The sequence below is a fragment of the Diachasma alloeum genome, unplaced genomic scaffold, assembly GCF_001412515.2.
Source record: "Diachasma alloeum isolate Michigan unplaced genomic scaffold, Dall2.0 Dall_scaffold_78908, whole genome shotgun sequence".
Lineage (NCBI taxonomy): Eukaryota > Metazoa > Arthropoda > Insecta > Hymenoptera > Braconidae > Diachasma > Diachasma alloeum.
The window spans coordinates 4,926,086-4,952,967 of record NW_021683643.1 but is presented as its reverse complement, the minus strand read 5'-3'; the positions used below and the strand labels follow the sequence as shown (position 1 = coordinate 4,952,967).

Sequence of the window (26,882 nt, the reverse complement as noted above, 5' to 3'; positions counted from 1 at the left end):
GAGAAAACGAACAATAAAAAAATTTTTTTTTTGCGCTAATTATTCCTTTTCAGATCTATATAATCGATCTTCAACGTATGAAAAGTCTCACTCCAATAACCCACGACTTTTAAAACTCATAGTAGTCTCCCCTTAAGGGGTAACACAGAAGTCTTCCATTTCCTCGAAATTTTCAAACAAATTTCATGCTCAAAGTTATTAATATTTTTAACATTCAAAGCGCATAGACCTTCATCATCACCTCCTGGTGATTAATGTGTTTTTATTTGTAAAAATATCGATAACTTTGAACAGAAAATTTGTTCAAAAACTTCGAAAATTAACGGCATGCTGCTACCCCTTAAACCTAGATTGGTCACCATGCGAGGGGATTGCCGCAACGTGTCGTTTTTTTCGTCTTGTCACCGGCTGGTTGACTGGAGAAATCCAAAAAAAATTTGAATTCGTCAATTAAAGTATCTGGAAAATTTTTGTATTGTTTTTTTAATATTACATCCCAAATTCTGGATGAAAAAAAATTATTTCCAACAGTTGAACAATTTTTTCCCATGTTAAATGAAATTGCCCGTTGCGCGACGTTGCTGGAAACTCGTTAAACGCGCTCGGGCAGTGTAGAGTGAATTCGGCAACGCTGGAGCCTAAATAACACGGCGGCAAATCCCCGCGGAGGTTACCAGAGTCGCAAGTTTCCGTCAGGTGACCAACTAGGGTTAAACGAATATACTTTCGCTTCGTTCATTGTAGCTGCTCGTAATGCAAGTATAGTCAATACAATCGCATCATTTCTTGAGAGCAATGGTGGCTGGCCAATGGCCATGAATTTTGATGACTGGAAGGAAGATGACCGTTCATGGCAAGAAGTCGATGCCAATTTCGCAAATTTGACAACTTATTGCGCATTCTACACTTTTATCGCCACAGGAATGCGATCGGTGAGTTTATGAAAAGAATCGTAGATTGATTAACGTAATCATCAAACTTCTAGCTGCGCATGCTTCCCCCCATGGATAATGAGATTCTCAATAATTCCAAAATTTTATATCTTGTCGACTTAATCATTCGTCATAATCACGCCAACGTTTCTGCGGCGCAACTAAAAAGTGATATCGACGATCTATTTATTCTTGACCAGAAATTGCGAGAGGTAATGAATTTAAATCGTTATCACGTCTCTTTCAATTTTCCCTAGGCCTTCAGGTAACTGAAGGTGACAAATTTATCTCGGGCCTTTTTAGTGGATAAGATGATTTTTAGGCAAGACAGAATGGAAGCCAGTCGGAGTTGCAGTTGCAGACTCTTACAACATTTATTCTCGAATGGCAAAAGGAAATTCAATCAGAACCTGATCCAAAAACTGTGGTAGAATATTAAATCCTACTGAAACTTTTCTAGAAATGAATGAAGGAGGGAATCCGCATGATTTTCCCTTCTTTTTTTCATTTGACGTCTGGGACCTCAAATAGTTGATTTTTCATCCAAAAACTTTTTATATGAATCCTCATGACATGATCTTCCTAGTGCATAATTATTGGTCAGATGACGCAATTTTTTTTAATTTCTCCCGTTTTGCAAGCAATATGTTATAATGAATTCGTGCGCAAAGAAATTCGAAAGGACTGCTCCCTGTGTCATATATCCCGTGAGGACATGACAAGATCACAAATCATTTGAATTCGCATGTACAGTTTCTTTTCGAGGGAAACACCGCAGCGCGTTGTTTTTCTTAAATTACAATTGCCTGGCTAACCGGAAAAATTGAAAATAATTCGACTTCTTCAATTGAAGTATCTAATAAATTATAACAGCTTTTAGGAAAACAATTCCCGAAATTCAGATGGAAAACAAAATATTTCCAATAGATGAATTATTTTTTCTCACGTTAAGGATATCTCAGTACAGTAGAGGCTTCGTATGAGTTACCTTAGAGACAGTAGGAGAGTGGAAACCCGGGAACCCCTGTGCCCCCATTATGCGCGCCCATAGAGAGGAGAAGAATAGGGATCGACGGGTTTCAAATAAGATACCTCGCTCGTTGTGCCCGAATTCAATGAAATTTTCATTTTTACTGAATGAAAATCGATAACTAATCAATTTATATGTGTTTAATGTTTTAAATTTGTATCGCTCGCCTTCCCCTTTCTCTCAACATAACCCCGCGTGATAGAAGGGCAGCTGATGTTGGTGGACTCGAGAAGAATCGCAAACGAAAAATTACGATTTTTCGATGGAAAAAATGGAAAAAAAATCGATGTATATTTCCATTACTTGAAAAAAGTGGTGTGACCCCCCTTAAGATCATTGGACCCTCCTCACTTTGTTCATCCCTCCCATTTGATCCTTAACCCTTCTGTAGTCGCACGCCTTCGCCGCACGTCGTTGGTCGCGTTGTAAGCGCTGCGCCGTCCGCACATTTTCCAGCGCACTGTTGCCAGAACCACACGACACTATAAACATATCACTGGCCAGCGACTCCCCCCTCCGCATACGTTGCTTGGGACTATCACAAGGGTCGGCAACACCGCTAGCCGCTAACCGCACTTGACAAAAAAATTAATTGAAAAAAAATTGTCAGTGCAAGGCTACCGTGTTTAATTTCATCAGGATATATCATTTGAGGAACTCGTAAATACGCAAAGCGTAATTCATCACATTTTTAGAGATATCGTGAAAATAACTTAAACGGCGGCGTTCCGACCACAGCGCGACCACTGAAGGGTTAACACCGTTTGATCCTTATAACTACTCTCTCCCCGTTGAAAAATGACCGGGGCCATAAGTATCTTATAAGAAGCCCACGGAATATAAACATGTGGGTATATTTTTAAAAGATAAAACAGCTGAATAATTCTAAACACTTTAATCGAAATAGTTTATCTACAATTGTTATTAAAAAAAAACACTTTAAGAAAAACGGCTAAATCGTCTAATGCCTCTGACGAGGACTTCGTCTTCTTCTACGTCTTCGACTTCGATGTTCGTCTAATAGTTCCCGACAATGAACTGCACTCCTCGTTGTACCCTCATCCCTTAAATGTACACCTTCGTTCCTCCTAGCGTTCCCCCACTACCACGCAATTTCTGGGCCTCACTCGCCATTTCCATATTTGGAAGTTTTCCCGAAACGTGGCAGCGTACGTCAGCTAGGGGTCGTGCATCATCGATGAGGACGCTACAGCGTTATCGTAATAAAACAATAAAACTCTACGTCTAGACTTAATCCTGGGTCTCGTCTTAATCCTACCTTAATAAAATATTTTCCTTAACGCCTGAAATACTTTACAATGTAACTACCATCGCGTAATTCCCCAACGTCTAGACTATTCATACCTAAACTGTACACCTAATTCCCCACAATTGAGACATTCTTAAAATTAGGAGTTTTCCGTTACTACAAACATTCGGAAGGCGATAAAAGTGCCGAGAGTAGGGGTAGACCTCGACCACCCGGAACGCGAGGTGTCTTATACGAAGCCTCTACTGCACTTCTCTCCACTAGGTAGAGATAGAAAGTCACAGTTCGAATGCAACTGGAGTAAAACACGGATTCTTTCACTAATTCAGTAATTCCGAAGCTCTGAGATTATCACTCGATACAGGTAAACTGGAAAGAAGTGATTCAACGTTGGGCCACTCGTGAAATACCCGGTAGTATACTGCTGGAAATCGATAGAAAATACTACTTTTCGTTGCCAGAAATATGGAGGAACACCACTAAACGAACAATTGGTAATCAATTATTCAATCTTCTCCCATCAATATCTGACAATATCCCACGGAGAGAAATATTCAATAAAATTACGTATCTTTTCCGTAATTCCGCTGCGAAATGTGGTTGTAGGAAATTTTACGGAACTGTCACTGAATTTTTCCGGAGCGTTCCATAATTTTTATCTGAATCTCCTGTGAAAAATTACGACATCGTCCCTTACATTTTCTGAGTCGATTCCGTAATCGGTGAGTGAATTGTGAGTTCCATAATTTTTTCCGAACATTTCTCTCCGTGTCGACTATACTCGTTGTAAAGAGTCTGGTAGATCCAGATATGAAGCATATCTACACTGATAGAAAAGGTGGAACGATTCAGTTGCACCAAACGAGTCTTCTTAGCTGTTCCCGTGATTCGTTAATAGTTAACGAATCGTGGTAATAGTTAAAAAGTCGCGTTTGGTTTGACTAAACCGTTCTATCAGTGTATAGGATCGTCCCACTATCATTATCGGAATCTTTCGTGGGATTTTTTGAGCCCTCAACCGGAAAATTTTGAGAAATTCGGATTTCTCGGAAAATTCTATGAGGCAAAAAATTCTGCAAGCACTTTGCGAGATGCCCAGGATTTTTATAGAATACTTTCCTATGGAAAATTTTTCTCGAAAGTTTTTCAATGTGAAACCTTAATTCCTGTAAATAAGGCGAATTTTGCAAATTAAGTCGATGATATTATTCTATGAGCAGTTTTCATACCTGATGTAGATGTAATAATAATCTTCTCATATTTTCTATAACAATATAATAGCGAAATTTGTTGCAGTAAATTACATCCACTGGCAATTTGTGAATCGCATTTTTGGTGAGGCCCCCAAAGAAACAGGTGATGAAGATTCTGAGTCGCATAAATTGCCCCGGTTAGTCCACAATGAGTATGAAAATTCAAGCTATCATTCAAGTATCAATAATCGCTTCACATGAGAAACTCAATTCTGTTGAATTTTCAAGGTGAATAAAAGAACTATTAATAATTTGATATTAAATTGCATTCAATTTCACAACGTTGAAATTTCAAATGCAACTGTTGCTAGAATTTCCAAAAAATTTCAACAGTGTAGGGTGTGATATTGTGGGGCCTCATAGGTGGTACTTATAACTCCATAAATTCTAATTGGCTGGTTTGTATGTACGCAACAGAAATGTCCGAGGCGCATACACATTGGTTTGTCGAACATTACTTCACGGAGACCGACCAAAAAGCAGTAAATATTATTCCGAGAAGATATCAATTTTCATTATCACCAGAAGTTCGATAATCCTGGTGCTTTCAGGTACCAGAAGTCGTGAAGTATATTAAAGAAGAGTTCATATATCAAATTGAAAAATCCAATTTGATGGGCAATTCTTCTAAATCGGCCCTAAAGAGGAAACTGGAAAAAATGGAAATTCTTATTGGCCGTCCAGATTGGATTCAAAATAGAACAGAAATTGAAAGTTACTATGAAAATGTATGTAGACAAGAAATCTATGACAACTTTAATAAAAAAAGTATGTGGAATTTAACTTCATTAATATATGTAGCTCAATATTGGTGATGACTATGTGACTAATCGTTTGAATGTTCGGAGATTTGCGAAGAAGTACGGCGACTTGGCCGCTGAACGCTCCGAATCGTTTAGGTAATGAAATCTTATGCGTTAGTGATATCTGGACGCACAAAAAATCATAGAAAAATTTAGCATATTCTCGGCACGATACTCTTTTGTTATCAAATTTTTTCGAAAATTGCACACTAGCTTCTGGAAATTGCATAGTAGTTTTTCATTTATTTCTAACCATTTGGGTGCTTTGCTGGAAGAAGCCCTCGAATACTGTGCTCCGCTTGGCCAAAATCCAGTCCCGAAAAATTCTCCGCCGAATACCCCTCGACCTTCAAATTTAATCGCAATATTTCCCTCAAGCTACCCTGTAAACAAACAAAAGTGTCAATTTTGCAGAAAAATAAATTTAAATGAAATAAAAATAAATTTTAGCCTGCAAAACTTGACACTTTCATTTGTTTCCAATGAAGCTATCGGGAAATATTCCGATAATTTTGAAGGTCTCGGGGTATTATAACTGAAAATTTTGCTACATTTTTATTGGAGATCTGTTGGAAATTCTATTCATTTTTCGTTGATTGTATTGAGAAATGAAATCCAGCTGACCTGCGAGCTTTCGCCAATGGAAAATTTTTTACAGTAAAAATGATAGGTTTCGATCGTCCATTTCTATAAAAAAAGTTGCAGAGCTTTCCAATAGAAGATCAAGTGAAATCCAATACACTGAGAAAAAAAAATAAAATAAAATATATAAAAAAAAATATTTTTGCCGAATATCCATTTACTTGGGAGAAGTATTTATTTTAAAATCATTAAATCATTCTGGGGGTTGAAAACAATCTAAATTATTCAATTGGAAAATGTTCGCGGGCACCCCCTCAACCCCCCAAAAAAGATTCGACTAATTCGAAGTAAGGCAAAGGGGTGACCGGGGGTGGAAACCAAAATTTTTAGATTTTTCTAGTAAAAAAAAAAATATGTTCATTCCAGGGGTTGGAACCTGCCTAAATTTTTCAATTCGAAAATGTTTACGGAAGATGTTTACGAAGGCCGAAAAAAAAACATGTTAGTTACGACCTTGAGTAAATTCTCTCAATAATTATGAAAATTTAAAAAAATTCTGAAAAATGAATGATCATTGCAGGATTTCTAGAGCAACATGATTGTCATCATTGAAACCTAATCAGGCTCGCCTGGGAATGACTAGATTGGAGAAACACGATTTTAAAAGAAGAAAAGCTTCTCTCAAGTAAATGAATAGATTTCTCTAGCGAATCAGCTAGCTGTTTTCTACGAAATGTTTTCGTATGTGTGAGAAAACGAACTTTCACTCTTATTGGAATCCTATCCTTTTTAGATGGCTCCTGGAGACACTGGATACGATAGCTGGGCACGGCCCTTATTGGAATGTTGTCAGGAAGTGCAGATACGGTGTAATATTTCCATACCAATTAATATGTCGATTAACGCGGCGAAACTTGTTTGATTCATAATCGTGGCGTCTCAAATATACTCCATTCTAGATATCCCAGCAGGAGCTTTTCACCTACCTTTTTTCAACTCAGAGGCACCTGAGTGAGTAGACAATACGTTAATTAATGAACAAAAAAAATGATTTTTCAATGCAGTGTTTCATTCCTGGCATAACATTTGTTTTTTTAAATGACAACACCACTCAAATCAAATAACTAATAATATTTTTCTACAGTTTCGTAAATTACGGAGCGTTAGGAAGCATTATCAGCCACGAGATAGGTCATGGCTTTGATGACCATGGTAGGTTCGAATAAATGATAATCCGCTTTTTGATCCATGGACAAAATTTCCGCTACAAACTTCTCCAAAAAACCGAAAACAATTTTCTCAGCGCCAATTGGATTATTGACATGTGATCTGCCGACAAGTTAGTCTTATTGCATTATATCCGTCCGTAAAATATTCGATATTCCACGTATTTCCAATTCGGATGGTAAATTGTAACTAGCGAGGTTTCCCGGTGCCCCTCTCTCTTTTCGATTCGAATCAAACTCACTATTTGACGACGTATCCCCATTTTTATTATCACCAGTAGCCGCATTACTTTACCCGAAATTTACTCTCCTCAGCATTGAGACCTGTGACCTATACACTCAGTACCATTGTTTATGAGCTCATGATGCCCAATTTGAACCCTTGAATGCTTGGAATTTTAAATTAGTATCATTCGTGATTATGTGTTAAATTGAATCTCAGTAAATGGTTGTAATGTATATTTATCAATTAATGGAAGTAGCATGGTTCTATCAATCAAGAGGAATTTGCTTGCTAAAGAGGCGGAAGCATTATAATTGCATGTAAAATGCGAGTTATCAAATTGAAAATTGCGAACTAAACGTTATCTATCAATTCAGTAGCGAAGTGGTCAAACGGTACAAGTCAATCTTGAATATTGACCAGTTTTCAATGAATATCTCAGAATTTAAGGGAGACAGTAAAATTTTTATTATAACCTTTTTTGTAGAGCCGATTGAGAGCTACAACAAATATAATTATTGAAATTTCGTTATTTGCCTTAGATTGGGAAATATTCTTCAAAAACCCGCCTGGGAGATGCGTCGACTTAAAACGTTTTTCCACTTCGCTATCGAATTCTGATTTACGTTTTTTTTTGCACTTAAGATTGCTTCAAAAGGGAATGAAATTTGAATGAAACAACCGGATAATTGAACGGCAGATATTTTGCACCTCAGGAATAATGGGTGTGGAGGAAATTGTCGTTGTTTTTGTTGCAAAAATTTTTTTCACGGATTAAATGTTACGGAACTTTTGCATAAATTAAGTCAAATCAGCATAGACATTGACTTATTCATGGTTTCATGATCAGGAATAAGAGATAGAACATCAACTAGAAACCCTGTACGAGATGACTTTATGCTTTTTAACTACAAGATTCAACTAGGATGCATTGAGGATCAATTCAGAAACTATTTCAAATCGGATTCGCTGGTTGCTCAAACAATGAGTGAAAATGTCGCGGATTTAATTGCAACTCAACTAATGTTGGGTGCTTACGACCGTGCGAAACAGGCTGGGAAGGCAAATGTGACAGTGAAGCTCCCAGGGTTCGAAAAGTTTACTGATGACCAAATGTTCTTCATCGCTTTTGCTCGGGTAAAAATACGCTACCGATATTCAGAGTGAATCATCAATTGGTTTTCACGCAGGGGAGGGTAAAGCGGATCGCAGGGCAAAACGGACTCCTGAGACAGAAAATTAATCATTTTTGTTTTAATTGGTGTTTTTGTTGATTGGATTTATGGGTAGGATTGAATAAATAACTGTGTGAATTTAATTTGACTGTGACTCTTTATTCAGTCATACGTAGAAAATACATTTCGATCTTTACTCTAACTCCGGCTGTCGGAGACTAACTTCAGAAAAATAAGGATCAGTACATTGGACCACTTGGAACGCATTTTCTCTTTGTCCTTTGTTCTATGTTTTGTTCGTAGTATTCGTAGTCACCGCCATGTGGTCGCCACGTAATATAAACCCAGTTTTAAGAACCTCAGTCGGAAGAATTTTGTGTGGTGACACTGAAATGTGTCGACCTGTGTAGAGATTGATTTTAGAATACTATTTCGTTCCATGAAATTAAATATTGCTTTTGTTTTTTGTTCTGCTTCCATTCGGAAGCAAAAAAAAGCATTTGTGGTTTGAGGTGATCAGCAAATTTGATCAAATTGCGCTTCAACGACACTTATTGTCTATAATGTTATATCCGAAGACAGATAAAACGTCGAGGATTTGAATCGATATCCTACCTATCTCAAATACATATACCAAAAATCTCTAAGGATATTTCTATCCTTAGGTTTAGATTCTTTTATATTGTTGACACTGATTTCTCCTGTTTAACTTGTGGCTAGAGGACTTGGGTTCCGTAATGAATAGTATTTTGTTATTTATCAATCTAATATATGTTGGTTTATTCTGAACTGATTGGGTTTGGATACATTGATGTGAACATTTTCCGGACCCGAACGGGTGTTATGAATCTAATTTGACTCTACTTGGAAGAATATCACACGCTCGCTATTGTCAGCCTTAGGATGGTACGTTTATTTGTAGTTGATTGTGCTGACTTACATTTGATGTTTTAACTTCTCTCCCTCTCTCTCTCTCTCTCACTCTGATGGTAGTGAGCTCTTAGTAGCTAGGGTCGTGTCCTTGAACCGTTCCTGGAAGTGTGGTTTTACTATGTCTCCAGGATTGTCGTCACACGTGAAGGAATGTTCAATTTTATTTTGTATTTATGTGGAAAGAGTTCTCAGTCACTGATCAACAAATCGTGTCCCAGCACTCCTGTATACGCGATGATTGGCACTAGTTTTGACTAAAGGTTCCTGAACACCCACTACGCCCTTCTACGTATTCTCAAGGCTCGAATACACCAATAAGGTCACCAAAGATTTTGACAATGTCTTTGGTGGTGAGAACGGTTTCGCGGTCAATTTCGTGGATCACTCGCAAGTGTTGGTAGTTACCCTTCGGGGGAACAACTGAGTCTGAAGATGCTCCGAGTATCGGGCATTTATTAGCTTGGGTGATTCACGAAATTGGCCTGGATTACATTTGAAGTATTGAAGAGTAGGCTTATTGTGTAAGTGGCGCAACTTTGGTCAGCAGTAATGCGTCGAAAAAGAATTTAGCAATGTGGGACATAACAATAAAAACCCTGTGATGATCAGGATCCAAGAAACTCACTTTTAATTCAACACATTCAGTGTTGCTCATTTGAAAAAAAGAAAAAAAAATTACCAATTTTCAGTCAGTGGTCCGGTCTGCCTTAGAGGTCCGTTTTGCCCTACTCTCCCCTATAGCTGGGCTTTTTTTAATTCTCAAGAGCTCATTTTTTCAGACATACTGTCAAGTTACACTTGACAACTATAAAGATGAATCTGACGTACACAGTCCACCGGAACTTCGGGTAAATGTTGGTATTAGTAATGTTCCAAGATTTGGCGCAGCTTTCAATTGTACAGTGGGAAGTTCCATGAATGCGGCGAAAAAATGTACCATTTGGGAAAAAAGAAGTTCTTCCTTGAATGACGACAGATGACTCGTTATTTTTTGCAACATTGCTTTTTGGATGAGCTTTAGAAAAAATGTAGATTATTTATAGTTCTCCGGCAATTTTGAGAACTTGTGAATTGTGTACAAATGATGTCTTTCACTTTATCAAAAATATTGGTAATATGGTAGCATAGTAGGCTCATATTTTTCAGATTTACCGATAGGTAAATATTAAAGTTTGTCTTAATCTTGAAGTATATCGACGTAAATTAGATCGGAACCTGGTTGCTGTAAACGAGATTCACATCTTTGAGTCATCACACTTATTTATATGGAGGCTGGCTCATGTAGATGTACGGACCTCCCATTCTACGCTTTTCTTTCTAAAAGTAATTTTTTAAATTTTCAACTTGTGAGGTGTTCCCATAAATTCAACGTGTAGTGAAGGACGATTTTATGGTATAATTACCGTGAAAATTGATAGAAACTTTTCCATTGATTTGAGAAGTTACCAACGAAACCCTTTCATCATCGGTCTATTCTTTAGGTACTCCGACAATATTCCAGAATATTCTAGACTTTTCTAGGGTTTATCGCCTAAATGTTGATTTCAACATGAAAAAAATTGAAACATGAAAAAATGCTAATCCTTTTCAAACGTCCAGTCCGCAAACATTGTGGGCTTGTATCTTTACGAAAAAACGCATGACTGTGGAACCAATTATTTTTATTTAAAAAACTAGTAATTATTCAAAGCCTGAAATTTTTGTTTAACCATTTCATTTTTGAACATGTGGGCTATCGTAAAAAATTGGGATAATTTTTGAAAAACAAAATTGAGGTCCTGAGAATCGGTCAAAGTTAATTAATTTGCACGGCACACGAAACACATTAGTTTTTTCCTCTTCTTATCATAATAACGCAGAAACTATCGAATGAAAAAAAAAGAAACGCCGTATTGAAGTAGAGTAATATGCAATTTAACGAATGAAATTAGCCCCATAGTAGTGCCATTTTTTTCGCGAAGATACAAGCCTCCAAAGTTTGCGGATTACACTTCTGAAAAGGATAGTAGTTCTCCAAATTTTAAGCAAAACATAAAGAGTTTATTTACATTGAATAAATTTTTTTTTGAAATTAATATTTTATTTATTTCATGTAAATTAATTAATTTAGTTGAAACAAGTAAATGAGTTTATTAATTTTTAATAAATATATTCTTGAGTCGAATTAAAGTTTTTCAAATAATTATTTTTATTTAATTTAAATGAGTCATTTTTCTGGGTGTGGTCTCAAATAAAAACGTGAAGAAGAAATTTTGTCGCATAAAAAAATGGATATAATATTTACCAACTATTCTGATGGTTGAGAAATATTTTTCAGTGTTTCAGTTCAGGTAGTCTCGTGAATAAGCATAGGCAGATCTTCCATGTCCGAAGATGCTCGCTCTTGGTACCTGGAGAAGGACTGTCATAAAGCCATTTGACTTTTCACTAACCTCCTTAGTGGCAAATTGCCACTAGGTCAGATATTTTTGTACAATTTTAAATCGTTTTGCCTAAGTCTAAAAATATCGCAAAAAATCCGAAAAAATTCCTTTAGTCTTGCCTTCGCTATTTCCTGTCGTTTTGGCAACGTAAAGTTATCATGGATATTCATCTTAATAAGTTGAGTTATAGACAAAAATATTGACGTGTTCGATGGTCTATTTGGAGTCGAATAGTCGATTAGTGGCTGACTGAATAACAATGTATCCATCATCAAGTTAACGCAGGTATGCCTTTCAGTCACTTATAGGTCGTCTCCAGGAGTTGTCATGTCGATAACTATAAAATGACTGAAAGTAGACGAAACGTTGACTCAATGCGCCCATTCTCATTTGCACCTCGAAAGCACTCATAGTTAGTGCACAATCAAGCAACGTTTCGTCATATTTCAGACTGTCACGGCGACAGTTATTGGAATCACTCAAAAAGTGTGCTAACGCGGCATTGGACAGTGATTGGGTATACTAGAAGATAACTTCGTAGTCAACTTCACAGTTGCCTGTAACTATTATAGATGCCGCTGCGCTATCGGTAAATATATAGTATCACTCCCCCCCCTCCGATTTCGTTCAAATTTACAGGGACGCTATCTTGTAGATAACTTGTTTCTGATTGGGTAGTCACGTTCCCATCGTTCTGCAATTTTTGGTTATTAATCACGTGAAATAATCACAGAGCAATGAAATAAATATCCTGAAATGTCCTATTCCCTTGTTCGAGCCAGTCTCGATCTCGTTGAGTATGAAACCGATGTGAATCCAGGTAATAATAGAATAAACACTAATTTATAGGTTAGGCCAATCAAAAATTGGCGCATCAACGCAGAATTATTGATTAAAAATTGTTTTTAAAATGTTCTTTGTATAATTTAGACAAGAAAAAGAAGAAGAACAAGCGACAGAATGGCATACTGGATTTAATACCAGCCCATCAGAGACTTCGACAAAAGGGAAAAACAGCACGATCTCACAAGATTGATCAGAACTCACGAAAATCATTGAAAAACCCGGAAAAATCCGTCCAAGATAATGTTCAGAGGCTTCTTTCATTGAGCAGTCGTAAACTTGATGGAGAAACTGCTGAAAAGGTACGAAAAAATGAAAAAATGATAAATACCATAAATGTGCCGACGATTGTGGACTATTTAGCAAATAGGGGTGGGTGCATGGGAAGATATATGGGCACCAGATTTAAATAATGAGTTGAAGTGGCTCAAATCTACTGTTCCGACTTCATTTGAAGTTCGTAAAAACGAACACATTGTCATAAGACTGCGTCGTAGGAGTTGAAGGGTAAAGCAAAAACGGGGTAAAATGGACACTTCGGTTCCTGTCTCAATTTTTTATGTTTCAACAATGTTATTCAATTTCTGAAACACTAGTCATGATTGCGACTTTTAAGGCCCGGGTGTACTATCTTTCGAACGTTATCTCGATGTTTTTTTTTCATCTTTCGTCATCTGAAATTGCCAATTAAGTCATGCATCCTGCAGAAGTTTTGCAAAATTATGAATGAATAATCAAAAAAAATAGAAAAAATCCTTAATTTTGTCAAAGAGCATTGTTAATTTATATTCAGAATAAATTAAATAATAAGAAATTGAAAAGTGTATCTGATTTACAGTGACAAATGGCAGCTTGTCACCCAATATCATGCAGGGGGAAGACTGATTTCGTAAATCTTTTCCCACACTGCACAGAGACATTTATTACGGAAAAGGCTCTTTGAAAAAAGTTGTAATATTTTGGAGAATTTTTTTAACACACTTTTATCACATAAAAATGGCAGATGGCTATATACCTCTGTTTTGAAAATTGAGATACCTAGCTGTTACTTCCCATGAGGAGTCAGTGTTTTGTTATCCATCATGGGAAATGCCAGCTAATAGATAACTTGCCACAGCGAATCAGATATTTGTAATTTCCACTTTTTTCAACTCATTCTAACTCTCAATTAAAAACGCTCTTTGAAAAAGTTCAGAATTTTTTCTATTTGTTTTATCATTCTATCATAATTTTTGGGAATTTCTACATGATGTACCACTCAATGGACAATTTTGAATTACGAAAGATAAAAAAAATCCAGGTAACATTCGAAAGATAGTACACTCAGGCCTTAAATTAAAAAAAAAATCATTGTTTTGTCGTGGGGGTGGTAAACCAAATTTTTCTTTGCTCATTCATCCTCCCCTCTTGCTACTGTTTTATGATGATTTCCTTTGTAAGTGGAAAAGTAGCCATCTTGCAAATTTCGCAAAAGGTCAGTTGTGTAGGACGTGCAATTGTTCATTGAAAAAAATTAATGATTTCAAAGTTATTTTAATAGTAAAACGGGAAATCCAAAGCTACTCTATATTTCAAACTTCAAGGCAAAATTTAATAGAGTTGAAGTATATTTGTTAATATCTCTTCCAACAGTAATTTCTACGAAATCGAAGGCGCGCTCCGCGCGTCTGACAATTTGATAGATTTTATATGATTCATCACGTTAATATTTAAGTAGATGGGAATCAATGTTCTTTCACGTATACGAATTTTTATAGTATAATACTAAGGAGAAATTCTTCGAAATCCATGCAAACTTCAATTGAGAATTAATAGATACTTCGTTGGGAATCACTAACACTAACATCATCATCAGTGATCAATATCATCAACATTATCAACAAAGTCAGTATCATTATCATCATGTATGCGATTTCTCTTTCAGACATTTAGGAATAAACGTGTGACATCTCCTGTTTATATAAGATACAAAGTTATGGACACGATTCTGTTGGAAAATGTCTGTTGAAAATTTTCTTGATCAAAAGTTGAATAGGACCAACTTTTTCGGGTGTCCATTTTACTCTTGAATAATTTTTCGGTTGTGGACTTTGTCAAGAAGCAATTTTTTAAAATTTCATTATTGACAATTTTTTGAAAATTTTTTGAGCATTCATTTTAGTCTACTCTATAAGCATTTATCGGGTGTCCATATTGCCCAATGAAACAATTCTCGAAAATTAGAAGTTTGAAAAGAAACCGAAAATTTTTTCCGGAAATTTTTTGAGAGGCTATTTTACCCCAGATGTCCATATTGCCCCACCTATTTCTGAAAATCCGAAAAAATTGTTTTCCTGAGAAAAAATATAAAAAGAAGTCATTTCTCTCAAAAAATTCGCATATTTATCTTTCGATCTGTTAGAAGAAATTTACCATTGATGTCCCAGTAAGTGCCGCAGTCCCGATTTAAGCCACCCTCAGCGGTTTTTTAATGAATAGATTTTAAAATTGACGAACATGTCATCTTGGTGTAAAATGAATTTTCTATTCCTCTAACGAGAGGAAAAAATAATCGTAATTGCACGATTCCAAAAATTCAAAATTAAATGGTAAGTACCGCGATCTGTGAAAAAAAAACTAACAGGTTTAGACAAAAATACCAGAAACATTTCGACAGAATATTCCATTTCCCCTGAATGAAATGTCACTTCACACCTTCTCTGGATTCTCTAGTTCCCGAAATAGTTCGTAGAGAACTACCGGACAGGTGAATAATGAACAGAAGCAATGAAAATCAATACAGATGACAGAAAAAATGAAAATTAATAAATGAACCCGCACTATTTTGCAAGCATCATGTTAGAAATAACGGTTATAAGTTCCTGAGAATTCTGATTTGAGTGGAAATATCCATTTGGAAGCAACGCTCCAAAGAAAGAAAACAAGTGGGAAATTGCTTTTCTCTTCATATAGGAGAGAGTGGGGCAAAATGAAACAGGCGAAAAACGACCATTTGACGCAATTCAAGCAAAAAGAAAATTTTCTTATCAACTTTCGTTTATTTACTTTTTTTATTATTGGGAGCACTGATGAAAATAATAATTTTCTATTCGGTAAGAAAGAACATGCGGTGCGAAAAAATCACTGATATTCGAAACCCCTATTTAACGTAGCGACCTACCTCCACAGATGAATCCCACTCCCCCGTTAAATCATTTTTGTTAATTGATTTTTCCACGACATGCCGAACTAAAATGGTTATTACATTCAGACCAAAATTCCAATTCCGAATCTAATCGAATTTCCGAAGAATTCCTTGCAGTTTCCAATAATCTCAAAATTTCTAAAAGGCTAGAGCTACTTCGAATGGGCTAGTTCTAAAAATACAAGAACACCACTTCGAATTGGCGAAGTCGAATTGGCGAATCCAAAGTATTCAAAAAATCTAAATAATAATCTTGGTTTTCCTCCTTCTAATCCCCAGTTATTCAATCGAGCCGTAAAACAACCCCTCAAACCCAAAGAGAAACCCCAGGAGAAGCAGACTACAGCCTTCACAGAAGAAGACTTCGCAAAATTTGCAGCTGAATACACCGGCGAATAGTAAAATGCTCAACAGTGATCGTGAAAAGGGGAAGATCATTCTGATAGGAACATCAATAGTATTTATTTACTACACAGTCTGGGTGTTGGGTCTGCCGTTCATCGACGACAATCGCCTGCAATCCCTCTTCTACTCCCGCAATGTTGCTCTAATGGTCCCTGCTATCTGCGGACTGTGTTTCATTGGTGGTTTAATCTTATTCACTCTATACCATTTGAGCCCAGTTATCTTCGCTTCGACAGATAGAAAAATTGAATGACATCACTGAATATGGCCTCTGGGATTATGTAAGAAGAGAAATAGTAATTCAATCTTGCACGTTCGTTTATGTTATTGTATTGCCTTTAAACAAAAGTATTTTTCAGTAAAATTCAGAAATAAAAATCTGAAAAAAAATAGTTTTTGATGAGTACTTCAATAATTGGGCTCTCAGGGACCAGAAGATGACTAACTGGATTGTAATTGGGATTGGAGGTGCCACATGCAGTGGAAAGACAACACTGGCCAAAAAACTTCACGAGAAATTCAAAAATTCTGTTCTTATAAATCAAGACACTTATTTCCGTCCTAAAGACGATCCACGACATGTTCACATCCCCGAATTGAATCATCATAATTGGGATATCCTGGAGAGTCTAGACATGAACAAGATGCATTCAGATATCTTGGGGATCTTATCGTCTGGTGAAGATGATAATAATCAAGGTGAAACGAAACTACTGATCATGGATGGGTTTCTCCTCTTTAATTATAAACCGATTTTTGATTTGTGTGATATGAGGTATTTTCTGGACTTGTCGAGGGAAGAGTGTGAATGGAGGAGGAATCGTCGGGTCTATGATCCACCGGATGTGCCTCGATATTTCGATATGGTCGTGTGGCCAGAATACGTGAGGTATAAGAAGGAAATTGAAGATGACGAGGAAGTTCTGAGAGGAATCACCTTTCTGGATGGTACGGTGGATAATGATCAGACATTTCAACGAGTTTTTCGAGAAATTTCCCAGAAATTGTAAGAAAATTGGAAAAGAAACCTTTTTATCCTCAATCAGGGGAATTTTCCTTGTTTAAGACGCTTCTAACAAATTTAGATATAGTCAATTATTTTTGAGACCTCATTCAGATCATTTTGTGAATATCTTGTAAGTTATGAGGTTCTGAGAAGAATGTTAAAGTAGCTTCTTTGTACCCCATTGAACCGTCTGTGAAAGAGGATATAAATATCTGAAGAATGATGAGATTTACATTGAGAATTTTTTTTTTTTTTTTTGAGAAATACGTCTTTACTCGTTTCAAGAAGCCCATGGCTCGAAAATTAACAAGAAGAAATTGTTTCACAACGAGAAAAGAAATCTTTCGTCAAGAGATTTTGTACTTGTCTAAGATGAGGGACAATTTGTTTACAACAAGTAAGCGATTTCTCGAACCAAGTCAAGTAGTTTTTGCATTAAAATATGTTGAATTTGAGACTTCTTAACTATTGAATAAATTGATTCAACTACACTTGTCATAAACAAATTATTTTCGTGGTTGGAACAAGTAAAGAACCTCTTGATGAAAGATTTTTCGTTCTCAGTGTAAGCTATTTTGTTCTTGTTAATTTTTGAGCCATGAGTTTCTTACTAGAAAACTTTTTTTCTCATTGAAAATAAAAAGGCCAAAGAAACCGTTTCTTTAGTAAATAAAATTCTTTAGAAAAATGCCTTTTCATGAATTTCCATTAACCTTATCATTTCCAAGATATTCACAAAATATTTACGATGAAGAACTTCTCAGACGAAGTCGCTTTCTGAATGGAACTGTCGACAATTACCAGACATTCCAACGAGTTTCATGTAGATTTCTCAGGAATCATAAGAAAATAGGAGAGTAGATCTTTTCTCGTAGTTTTGAACATTTTTAGCAAATTTACAAATCGTCTATTGTCTTTAGCTCAATGCATATGAAAATATATTAGAAGTTTTCATAATCTTTTCGAAGTTTTCAGTTTGATGAAGTTTATAGCACAATTTGGAAAGGTAGTTTTTAAAAAAAAAAAAAAGTTTCTGATGACTTTCACACTTCTCAGTTCTTTATTCAGCATCCTCATTCTTCTTCTTATTCTAGTTGATCTGCTGATAAGATCCAGCCGTAGCCCGACGGCTCAGAATTATCACCACATATGAAAGTTATTGAATTCCTTAAAGAAACTTACAAACTATGAATTTTATACCATCCGTGCCATTATCAATTTTTCTCTTCGCTTGCCTTGAATAGCGATTGTATTTGAGCATTTTTGTGATCAAGCAAATAAAAAGATGATAAATTTACTGGTATTTTCTGTTTCAATTTATTTATGCAAATTTGTCTTGAATTTCCTAATCGTCTTCAGTGTGAAAAGTTTAGTGAATTAAGAGTAACAATATCTCCAGAATCTTTATATGAAAATAAAAAAGAAAATAAAACGAGAAGAATTTATTATTTCAGAGATATTGTGACTTTTAATTTCACTTATTCGTGTTTTATTAGGCAGTTTTTTTTTATTGAAAAACTGAATCTCCGAATGTTGACTGTAATCCTCACAAATCAAAGTTGCACTTAAAAAACATGGGAAATACTACCTAAAACGTACATTGATGCATTCATGGCTCTCTGTACTCCTTGTTTTTAACGCAAATGAAGAAAAATAATGCGCAACAGACCGATGTTACATAGAGTAAGTGTTGATCTTGGGTTGGCTCTGGGCATTGGTGGCGTTGCTAGATGGTTGCCCTGTGGTTGAATCGTCCTGGTCACTCTGACCGCATACCTTACGTACATACTGAGGCATCACAGTCACTTCCTCGTCCATTTCGAGTACACGTTTGTCCAGCTCTGCACATGCTGCCATTTGTTTCTCGAGACGTGCGAGCATACGTGGGGAGTTGTATTTCTCGGGGTCATCGTGGAACACTACCATACCGTCTTTCTGGTTGATTGTTGCGAATATTTCACCATCTTCAATCTGCAAATAACGAATATTTTTTTATAGAAAAATGTCTATAGATGTGGATTTTTTTATATAACGTATGCTGTTGGGATTTTCTATAAAATTCCCAGGCGTGATTTTTCCATGTTTTTTTCTTGCATTCTATTATCAGAAACCAATAAAAACACAGCGAAACAAATTTTCGCACAAGAATTTCTATAGAAAAATGGAAATCTAGTGACTTTTTTATATTGAATATCTCTTGACAAAATGACACGGTAAAGTTGCAAAATCTTCTATAGAAATGGCGTAAAAAACGAATAGAATTTTTAAATGGAATTTTAAGGATGTTTAGCCATTATCGGTAAATGTGTTTTTTTTTCACGGTCAAGGAAAATTCTATAATTTTTTTCGGCTGACATCAGAACATATATAACGAACTTTTCTAACGTTAAAAAAAAATAATCGCAATAGTCTCGACAGAAATGAATAAACTAATTTTTCCTTATACACGAGCTCTTATGAAATTTATGTTGAAATTGATAATTCACCTACTAGAAGACTTTAAAAATAGAAATCAAAATAGAATAGAAGGTAATGTGTAAAATCATACTGAATCCAATGGCCAAAGAAGGGGTACCCGGGCAAAAAGCACATGTTAGCGCATGCATTTGGTGCATTTTGTCTATTTCATTTCTAAATAATGAACGTGGGTTGGTGAATATCTTCATCTCTCAGTTGAAAAAAAAATCATTTTTTTAAACTACTTGCGATTTTGAATAAACATCCTTAATTCCCAAGACATCAACCAAATACACAGCAAAAGAAATGGACATGAAAAATGTATTCTACATATTCTTATAATCTTTACCATATTGAGAATATATTTCTCAGCATCAGCAGGTCCAGCCAGTTGCACTCGACTGGCGACATCGCTGAGACTGAGCGTCAAGAACGTTTTGGTGAGTCTCTGAATATTCTTCTTGTACAGATACCCCAGAACCTGCTTAACCAGTCCAAGATTGTGATCTCTAGTGAATAATTCTTGATACTTAGTGATAATCCCCTGGACCTCGTCACAGCTATGCGTCTGATAAGCCGCAGCGAGCTCCTGATAAGGCTGACTGAGTGGCCTGATGAATCTGATCAGTACAGGACTCGCGTATTTTGGTATATTGATGATCTTGCCATGCAGTATCAGCGATACGAGGATGAACTTCTTGTATGCCTCCAGCATAATGTGACTGACAGCCATCGCTGGCAGTGTCACGCATACCTCGAAGAAGTACAGGGCTCTGTCGTAGTTCTTTACAGCTGTGTAGATCATTCCACCATAGTAGTAATAGAGGAGGAAATACTTGGAGTCGAATTGTCCACCCTCTTGACTGATATTCGTTATGTCTGTATCGAGAAATTCGAGGGCTGGCTTGAAGCACTTGGAGAGGAGGCAGAGCTGACAGAGGTCTGCGTGTATCGATGTCAATTGGCTGTCGAACAGCTGAATCTTTCTGATAGCACGACGAAGGAGATCAATACCTCCAATTGGCCACGACAGCTCGACCATTACTTGAGTTACGAGGTGACACAGCTCTGCATCTGGGGGAAAATTAATTCATTATATTAAATCTTGTTTAATTTTTCTGTTCGAGCTTTGTCAATTGATTATGGAATGCTTCTCTCTGCATGTATAAATAATTTCTATGATTTATTTTTGTTTTCTAGCTGCTTTCTGATATTATTGTTATATATATATATATATATATATATATATATTGTTATATTATATTATATATCATTATTATATTATCGTGTTATATATTTTTCAATATGGCTGCTATCAATGCACATTTGAGTGGTATATTCTGACCTATATAGGAGAGAGTGGGACAAAATGAAACAGCCGAAAAGCGACTATTCGACGCAATTAAAGCAAAAAAAAATTGTTTAATTAACTTTTTTTTATTATTGGGAGTACTGATGAGAATAATCATTTTCTATTCGGTAGAAACGAACAGACGGTCCGAAAAAAATCACTCATATTCGAAACATATAGCGTAGCGACTACCTCCATAGGTGAATCCCACTGCCCTGTTAGATCTTGATCTCAAGGTCCACTAGTCAGCTCGTCCCCTGACCCTCGAACAGCCAAACTAACAAGAGACCTCGTCATCGCTGAGTCTATGTAGTCTCCTCATTCAAAAGTCCCGAAGGTTTTTCATATATTTCTTATATCAAGACGACAATATTAATAATTTTCACTAATTTTATCCACAGTTCTCTTTCCAAGTAATATGAAATATTTAATCTATAATTCAATTGATTAGATTGGGGCGATTACACTTTTCCTTCTTCATTGGATTGAAATTCAGCATCACATTTCCCTTCTTCCATGTTGGGTCTCCCCCTGGGCCTTCCTCTGGACTTTGGATTATGCTGTTTCATTTTCTTTTCAATTAATCCGTTGACAAAATCTTCTCCCATCAAAACTTCTCAATAATTTTCCATTCTACTGAATGAAAAATTATTATTTTCATGAGTACCCCAATAATAAACAAAAAGTTAATAAAAAAAATAGTTGATGAACAAAATTATTTTTTTTTGTTTGAATTGCGTCAAACTGTCGTTTTTCGACTGTTTTATTTTACTCCATGTTTAAATTTACCCCATTGTTTCATTTTGCCCTACTATCTCCTACATATTTGGAGAATTATTCAATTGACAGAGAAAGATCAGAAACATCTCTTCTTCGTATTCAAAATCATTCTTTACAAAAAGTGCTCTTGATGAATTTCTCTTAATCTTATCATTTCCGAGAATAAAAATTCAGAAATGGACACTTTCATGTGGAAATTTCATAGATTAAGGCCCGGGTGGATTATCTTTCAAACGTGATCTTGATTGTTTTTTTTATTTTGATAATCTGAAATGATCTCCAATTGCTATTCAGTTTTACATAGCCCTGGAGTCTCCAAAAATTATGATTGTACAATCAAAAAAACGTTGAAAAAAATCTGAACATTTTCAAAGAGCGTTTTTGAATAATATTGGGAAATAAACCCAATAGAGAGGAAATTGCAAATTAATAATTTGATGTATTTAATGGCTGTTAGGTCGTCATTTGTCACAGTAGTCAATGGCTGTCAGATCGTTAGTTACCAAGATAAATTATCCATTCACTATTTCCTCTCTATCGGACTTATTATTTAATTTTTATTAAAAAAGCTCTTTGAAAATGTTCAGTTTTTTTCTACATTTTTTTGATTGTACAATCATAATTTGTAGGGACTCCTGCGTGATGTAAAATCCAATGGAAATTACAATATATTTTACATTATAACAATGGAAAACCAATCGAGATGACGTTCGAAAGATAATCCACCCGGACCTTAAGTTTAGAGAAAAATATTACAAGTCCATTTTCTATTCCGTAGAATCCTCTGCAAAGTGTTTTAATAAATTTCTATAAGCTCATTTATCTAGATCTTCAACGAATGGAAACATTTTCTCCCGAATACCACTCGAGCTTCAAAATTAATCAGGTATTCCCCTGAACCTTCCATGCATACAAAGGGACCTATCGGACAATACCTCTTAGTTTAGAAGCTCATATGATATTATAAGTCCCAATTTGTCGTGCCTGGTCCCAAGAATCTCTCGAGTTACTCAAATCTTTTAAGCCTTTTCGACACTCAATCGACGACAAGATTGACACAAGAATGGACTTGAGTTTATGAATGTTTTGTTTTTCTCTCTGTATGAATTCCAATAATACTCACATGTCTCAGGAGCAAATCGCACTTGCTCTCCATTGCAGCCAGCGATGAACTCATGCACTTGATTGAACAGCGTCTTATAAGCGTCAGCATTACTGCTCCCAGCTGGATTTGGAAGTGAGAATTTCACGCAGAGAACTGCCAGTATTCCTAGCGAGTGCTGCTGAAGGTCCAGGGTCTCCAGGACATTGTCCAAGTGCTGGGCATTTTTCATAAGCACCTCAGTGGATTTACTGATGACATCGCACAATTCCCGAAAATTTCCTTCAACCAATGACGCAATGAGTCAATGAATCGTGTTATTAACAATTACAAAAACAATTTATTGATGAGAAAATACATTGAAGAGCGAAGTCTGAGGTGTTTCTTTGAGGTTAACATTATGTTAGGAGACTTACCTTGAGTGGAAAGAGTCTGAACATTATTTACAAACTGCTCTAGTGCCGAGGCCATTATCGTCCACAGATTCCGCTTATCATCACCTCTATCTAAAATTCTTAGTTCGAATTTATTGTCGAATTGCACCCGAAAACCTCAGTAAAAAAGCGATCGCAGTACACTCAGTCCGTCTCCCATGAGTTTTAGAATCTTCGTGAATTACTATTGGTCGAGTGTCACGTGATGAGGGGGCATCGACCAATGAGAAATCATCGGGCATTTTGTTTTGCTCACAAAGGGGAAGAGCCTTTCCGTTCAGTTTGTGTTTACCCGGCGTCAACGAAAGTCTGTCAATGCGAGAAATCATCGATTTTTCACTTCATTTGGTGATTGAATCCTTTGATAATGTCACAGGAGAAGAAGAAACTTAGGCAGAGACACGGGAAGCAGGAGAATGAGCAGAAGATCGAGGAGAAAACTGGGGAAAGTGACAGAGTAGAGCCGTAAGTTGTTTGTTTATGGGAGGTGGGACGAGATGGTCCTTGAAACATTGACATTTTCTGAGTAAATCGGACTACAGTAAACTGTCAATGAGGAATATTCCCCCACTAGTCCCCCCACACTCGCATCGCCATGAAAATGTTACTTTTGGAGGATCCCGGCATTCCTTGGAGATTATTACCCCATTTACACATTTACTCTCTGCTTCTCGTTTAATTTTGGGCTGTGTAGGAATGAACAACATCCAAATTTGTTCATCACAATAATTTTTTTTGAATTTAGCTAATCTGAAAAAATTGTGAGATAGTTTTTCTAACCCCCCAATTGTAGAAAAATCGAGATCAATCTCCAAGAGGGTGAGGGTCAGCCGTTGAGTCATTTCATTAAAAATCGGATATTCCGATTTTTTAAGGGGAGACTACTATGAGCTTTCAATTAGGGATGAAGAGAAAATTTGGAGAAATAGGGGAGATTGAGGTAAAATAACACTTGACTTTTTTTTAAAATATTAGTGACGGGTTGAAATGTTGATGAAATTTGATCATTTTTTTTTTCAGTACAAAGAACAATTCTTTCCCTTTGTGATGAGCCTAAACTGAGCTCTATTGATACATTTGTCCCTGAGTTATGAATAATTTTAAAAAAGTCTAAAGTGTCCATTTTACCCTACCCTCCCATAATATAATAACGTTCGTTAATTTGTCATAGATGCAACATTTCGCTAAATATTTTAGCTTCTTCAGGCTCTGGAAATAAATTACAAAACAAATAAAAAACACCTACTATGAATACTACATTAATTGTTTATTGTTCGTTCGCTCCGCAAACGCTCAAAATGTTAAAAATAGTCCAGGGCCTTCAATTTTTGAGCTACAAAGGTTTTTTTTCAAAATTTGTGAAAAAAAATGTATACAATAACAATTACGAATTAGTTTTTTGAAATTCAACTTCCACACAGCTAATTTCGTTTTGTTTAATATAAAAATTGGCGCAATTTATGTAAAATAGGCAGAAAAATTATCCTTAAAGTATTAAAAATAAATTCTTGATTCTTTCAGAAATATTTTTCGGGCTATTTTACATGAATGGTGTAATTTTTTTATTAAAATAATAACGAAATTAGCTGTGTAAGAGTTGATTTTCAAAAAACTAATTCGTAATTGTTATTGCACATGTTTTTCCCAAAAAATTTCGCAAAAAAATCCTCTGTGGCTCAAAAATTGGAGGCCCTGCACTATTTTTAACATTTTAAGGGTTTGCGGGGTAAACGAACAATAAACAATTAGTTTTTTTGCACTAATTATTCGTTTTTAGAAATATATAATTGATCTTCAATTTATGAAAAATCTCATTCCAATAGCCCGCGACATTTAAAACTCGTAGTAGTCTCCCCTTAAACCATATCAACAGCGAAGCGATAAACCGGTTTAAGTCGATTTAGACTATTGGTCAGTTTTTAATAAATATCTTGGAACGTAAGGGAGATAGCAAATTTTTTGTAATAACCTTTTTTATAGAACGAATTGAGAGCTATACAAAAGGCAATGATGCAAATTTTGCTATTCCTCTTAGATTCGCAGGTTTACCGCTTCGCTACTGATATTTAGTTATCCTAACACAAAAATTGGAAGCTTAAAGTTGAGCGATTACAATGGTTCCATTCGAAAACAAAAAATGCAATTATTCACTTGTTTCACTTCTTAAATCACAGGAAATATGGACCAATACCCAGGTTTCCGTATCAAAAAGTCTGGTCCCGTAGTATCTTGATCCTGGGTGTCATGCTCATCGTCTGGTACAACAGCACCCGCAGCAAAGAAGTGTCATTTGCTCGTCAGAGAGACGTTTTACTCAGTCGAACACAGAATGCCGACTGCTCGATAGATTATAAGGCGGATATTGATAAGTATCCCGAGTGTGTGCCTGAAAAATGTGGGAGGGTGATCACCGATAAGTTGGTCTCCACGAGTGAGACTGATGTACTGCTGAAAATTGCTGTCAATGGGATCAATCTCGGAGGATCCGCAGGCGGAGCTAGCATTTTGGATCTTCACAGTGGAGCTCTCAGTAAAGGAAACAGTTTTGTTAATGTTTTTGCACTGGAGGGGGCCAACAAAATATTCAATCCTCCGGATTTTGCTATTTATAAGTGAGTAGGAATGTCGATATAGGACATGGATTTCATTTATGAATTTGATGCTTTTAGAGATTTATTGGTGTATGGACACTTGGACATTTAAATCAGTAGCAAGGCGGTAAAACCGTTTAAGTCGATTTTGACTATTGATCAGTTTTCAATGAATATCTCGAAATCTAAGGGAGATAACGAAATTTTCGTAATTACTTTTTTTGTAGACCTTAATCAGTGGAAAAAAATTAATTTCACTTTTATATAATGACGGAATCACTTGAAAATACTGAACATTCAGACGATTATTATTATTGTGAAAAGTAGAGTTGTGTAGAACGGATTATGGGCTACAAAAAAAGGTCATAATGAAAATTTTGCTATCTCCCTTAGATTTCGAGATATTCATTGAAAAATAGTTACAATTTACTTGAACCGTTCTAGTGCTTTGCTACTGAAATTACATGCCAATTTTCAATCTTGTGACTTTGCATCCAATTCAAGGCAAATTAGCCATGCAGTTCTGATCTTTACACTTTTGACAAATTTTTACTGATCACTGTACAGTTTTTCGAAATTTTTGTCAAGTGGGAGTTTCACTAAAACTTCAATTTTCACAACTTGGTGAAAAAATCATTCGAAACTGTAAATTTTAGTTCAATTATTCCATTCAATTTCATGGGAATCAGAAACAATTTCGTAAAATTTTTCCAACATTCTCAGTTGATTGAAAATTTTGTGTAGTTGAGTACTCATGTTTTCAATGAAAGTTCAAGTAAACTTGGAGAATTCTCGTCTTTTTGTTTTGCTTAAAAATGAGGAATTCCATTAAATTGACAGTGAAGTTTGAAATTCAATACTTCGCCCCCCCCCCCCCCC

General features: G+C 35.9%; 5 protein-coding genes across 8 annotated transcripts in view; 4 read left to right on the top strand and 1 right to left on the bottom strand.

Moving 5' to 3' along the window:
- Positions 1-1,084: 1,084 nt before the first annotated feature.
- Positions 1,085-10,407, top strand: LOC107047712 (neprilysin-1). Its single transcript, XM_029126733.1, has 11 exons — positions 1,085-1,144; positions 1,255-1,359; positions 3,597-3,726; positions 4,529-4,588; positions 4,903-4,967; positions 5,037-5,213; positions 6,664-6,739; positions 6,830-6,881; positions 7,015-7,082; positions 8,170-8,456; positions 10,207-10,407. The coding sequence occupies exons 5-11, from the start codon at positions 4,905-4,907 to the stop codon at positions 10,405-10,407; spliced, it is 924 nt and encodes a 307-aa protein (XP_028982566.1). The 5' UTR covers positions 1,085-1,144; positions 1,255-1,359; positions 3,597-3,726; positions 4,529-4,588; positions 4,903-4,904.
- A 2,097-nt stretch (positions 10,408-12,504) lies between these two features.
- On the top strand, positions 12,505-16,371 carry LOC107047825. Its single transcript, XM_015270673.2, has 3 exons — positions 12,505-12,670; positions 12,781-12,995; positions 16,157-16,371. Exons 1-3 carry the CDS (start codon positions 12,607-12,609, stop codon positions 16,274-16,276), a joined length of 399 nt encoding a protein of 132 aa, XP_015126159.1. The 5' UTR covers positions 12,505-12,606; the 3' UTR covers positions 16,277-16,371.
- A 103-nt stretch (positions 16,372-16,474) lies between these two features.
- On the top strand, positions 16,475-18,591 carry LOC107047824 (nicotinamide riboside kinase 1). 4 transcript variants are annotated; one of them, XM_015270668.1, is made up of 2 exons: positions 16,475-16,563; positions 16,642-18,591. In XM_015270668.1, the coding sequence occupies exon 2, from the start codon at positions 16,720-16,722 to the stop codon at positions 17,290-17,292; it is 573 nt and encodes a 190-aa protein (XP_015126154.1). In that variant the 5' UTR covers positions 16,475-16,563; positions 16,642-16,719; the 3' UTR covers positions 17,293-18,591. The 4 variants fall into 4 exon arrangements, with proteins under 4 accessions (XP_015126154.1, XP_015126157.1, XP_015126156.1 ...); XM_015270671.1 differs by having other exon boundaries at positions 16,540-17,230; positions 18,383-18,591; XM_015270670.1 differs by having other exon boundaries at positions 16,540-17,288; positions 18,383-18,591.
- LOC107047822 (COP9 signalosome complex subunit 3) lies at positions 18,326-23,742 on the bottom strand. Its single transcript, XM_015270666.2, has 4 exons — positions 23,395-23,742; positions 23,000-23,260; positions 20,095-20,819; positions 18,326-19,259 (listed from the first exon to the last, which is right to left on the bottom strand). Exons 1-4 carry the CDS (start codon positions 23,447-23,449, stop codon positions 18,963-18,965), a joined length of 1,338 nt encoding a protein of 445 aa, XP_015126152.1. The 5' UTR covers positions 23,450-23,742; the 3' UTR covers positions 18,326-18,962.
- The window catches only part of LOC107047823 (2-oxoglutarate and iron-dependent oxygenase domain-containing protein 3), a 6,165-nt gene continuing 2,905 nt past the window's right edge, over positions 23,623-26,882 (top strand). The window contains exons 1-2 of the mRNA XM_015270667.2: positions 23,623-23,877; positions 25,587-26,024. Of these exons, the coding sequence (XP_015126153.1) occupies positions 23,780-23,877; positions 25,587-26,024 (536 nt within the window). The 5' untranslated portion in view covers positions 23,623-23,779. The remainder of the gene's footprint in view (positions 23,878-25,586; positions 26,025-26,882) is intronic.

Excerpts from the sequence above, each read along its gene's own strand:
- LOC107047824 (XM_015270668.1), top strand. The coding sequence starts at position 16,720 with ATGACTAACTGGATTGTAATTGGGATTGGAGGTGCCACATGCAGTGGA.
- LOC107047712 (XM_029126733.1), top strand. The coding sequence starts at position 4,905 with ATGTCCGAGGCGCATACACATTGGTTTGTCGAACATTACTTCACGGAG. Across the intron at positions 6,740-6,829 it reads TCAGGAAGTGCAGATACGGT|ATATCCCAGCAGGAGCTTTT; the intron begins GTAATATTTCCA and ends ACTCCATTCTAG. Across the intron at positions 7,083-8,169 it reads TCATGGCTTTGATGACCATG|GAATAAGAGATAGAACATCA; the intron begins GTAGGTTCGAAT and ends TTTCATGATCAG.
- LOC107047822 (XM_015270666.2), bottom strand. The coding sequence starts at position 23,449 with ATGGCCTCGGCACTAGAGCAGTTTGTAAATAATGTTCAGACTCTTTCC. Across the intron at positions 20,820-22,999 it reads GCGATTTGCTCCTGAGACAT|ATGCAGAGCTGTGTCACCTC; the intron begins GTGAGTATTATT and ends ATTTTCCCCCAG. Across the intron at positions 19,260-20,094 it reads AGAAATATATTCTCAATATG|ATTGAAGATGGTGAAATATT; the intron begins GTAAAGATTATA and ends CGTTATTTGCAG.
- LOC107047825 (XM_015270673.2), top strand. The coding sequence starts at position 12,607 with ATGTCCTATTCCCTTGTTCGAGCCAGTCTCGATCTCGTTGAGTATGAA. Across the intron at positions 12,671-12,780 it reads TGAAACCGATGTGAATCCAG|ACAAGAAAAAGAAGAAGAAC; the intron begins GTAATAATAGAA and ends TGTATAATTTAG. Across the intron at positions 12,996-16,156 it reads ATGGAGAAACTGCTGAAAAG|TTATTCAATCGAGCCGTAAA; the intron begins GTACGAAAAAAT and ends TCTAATCCCCAG.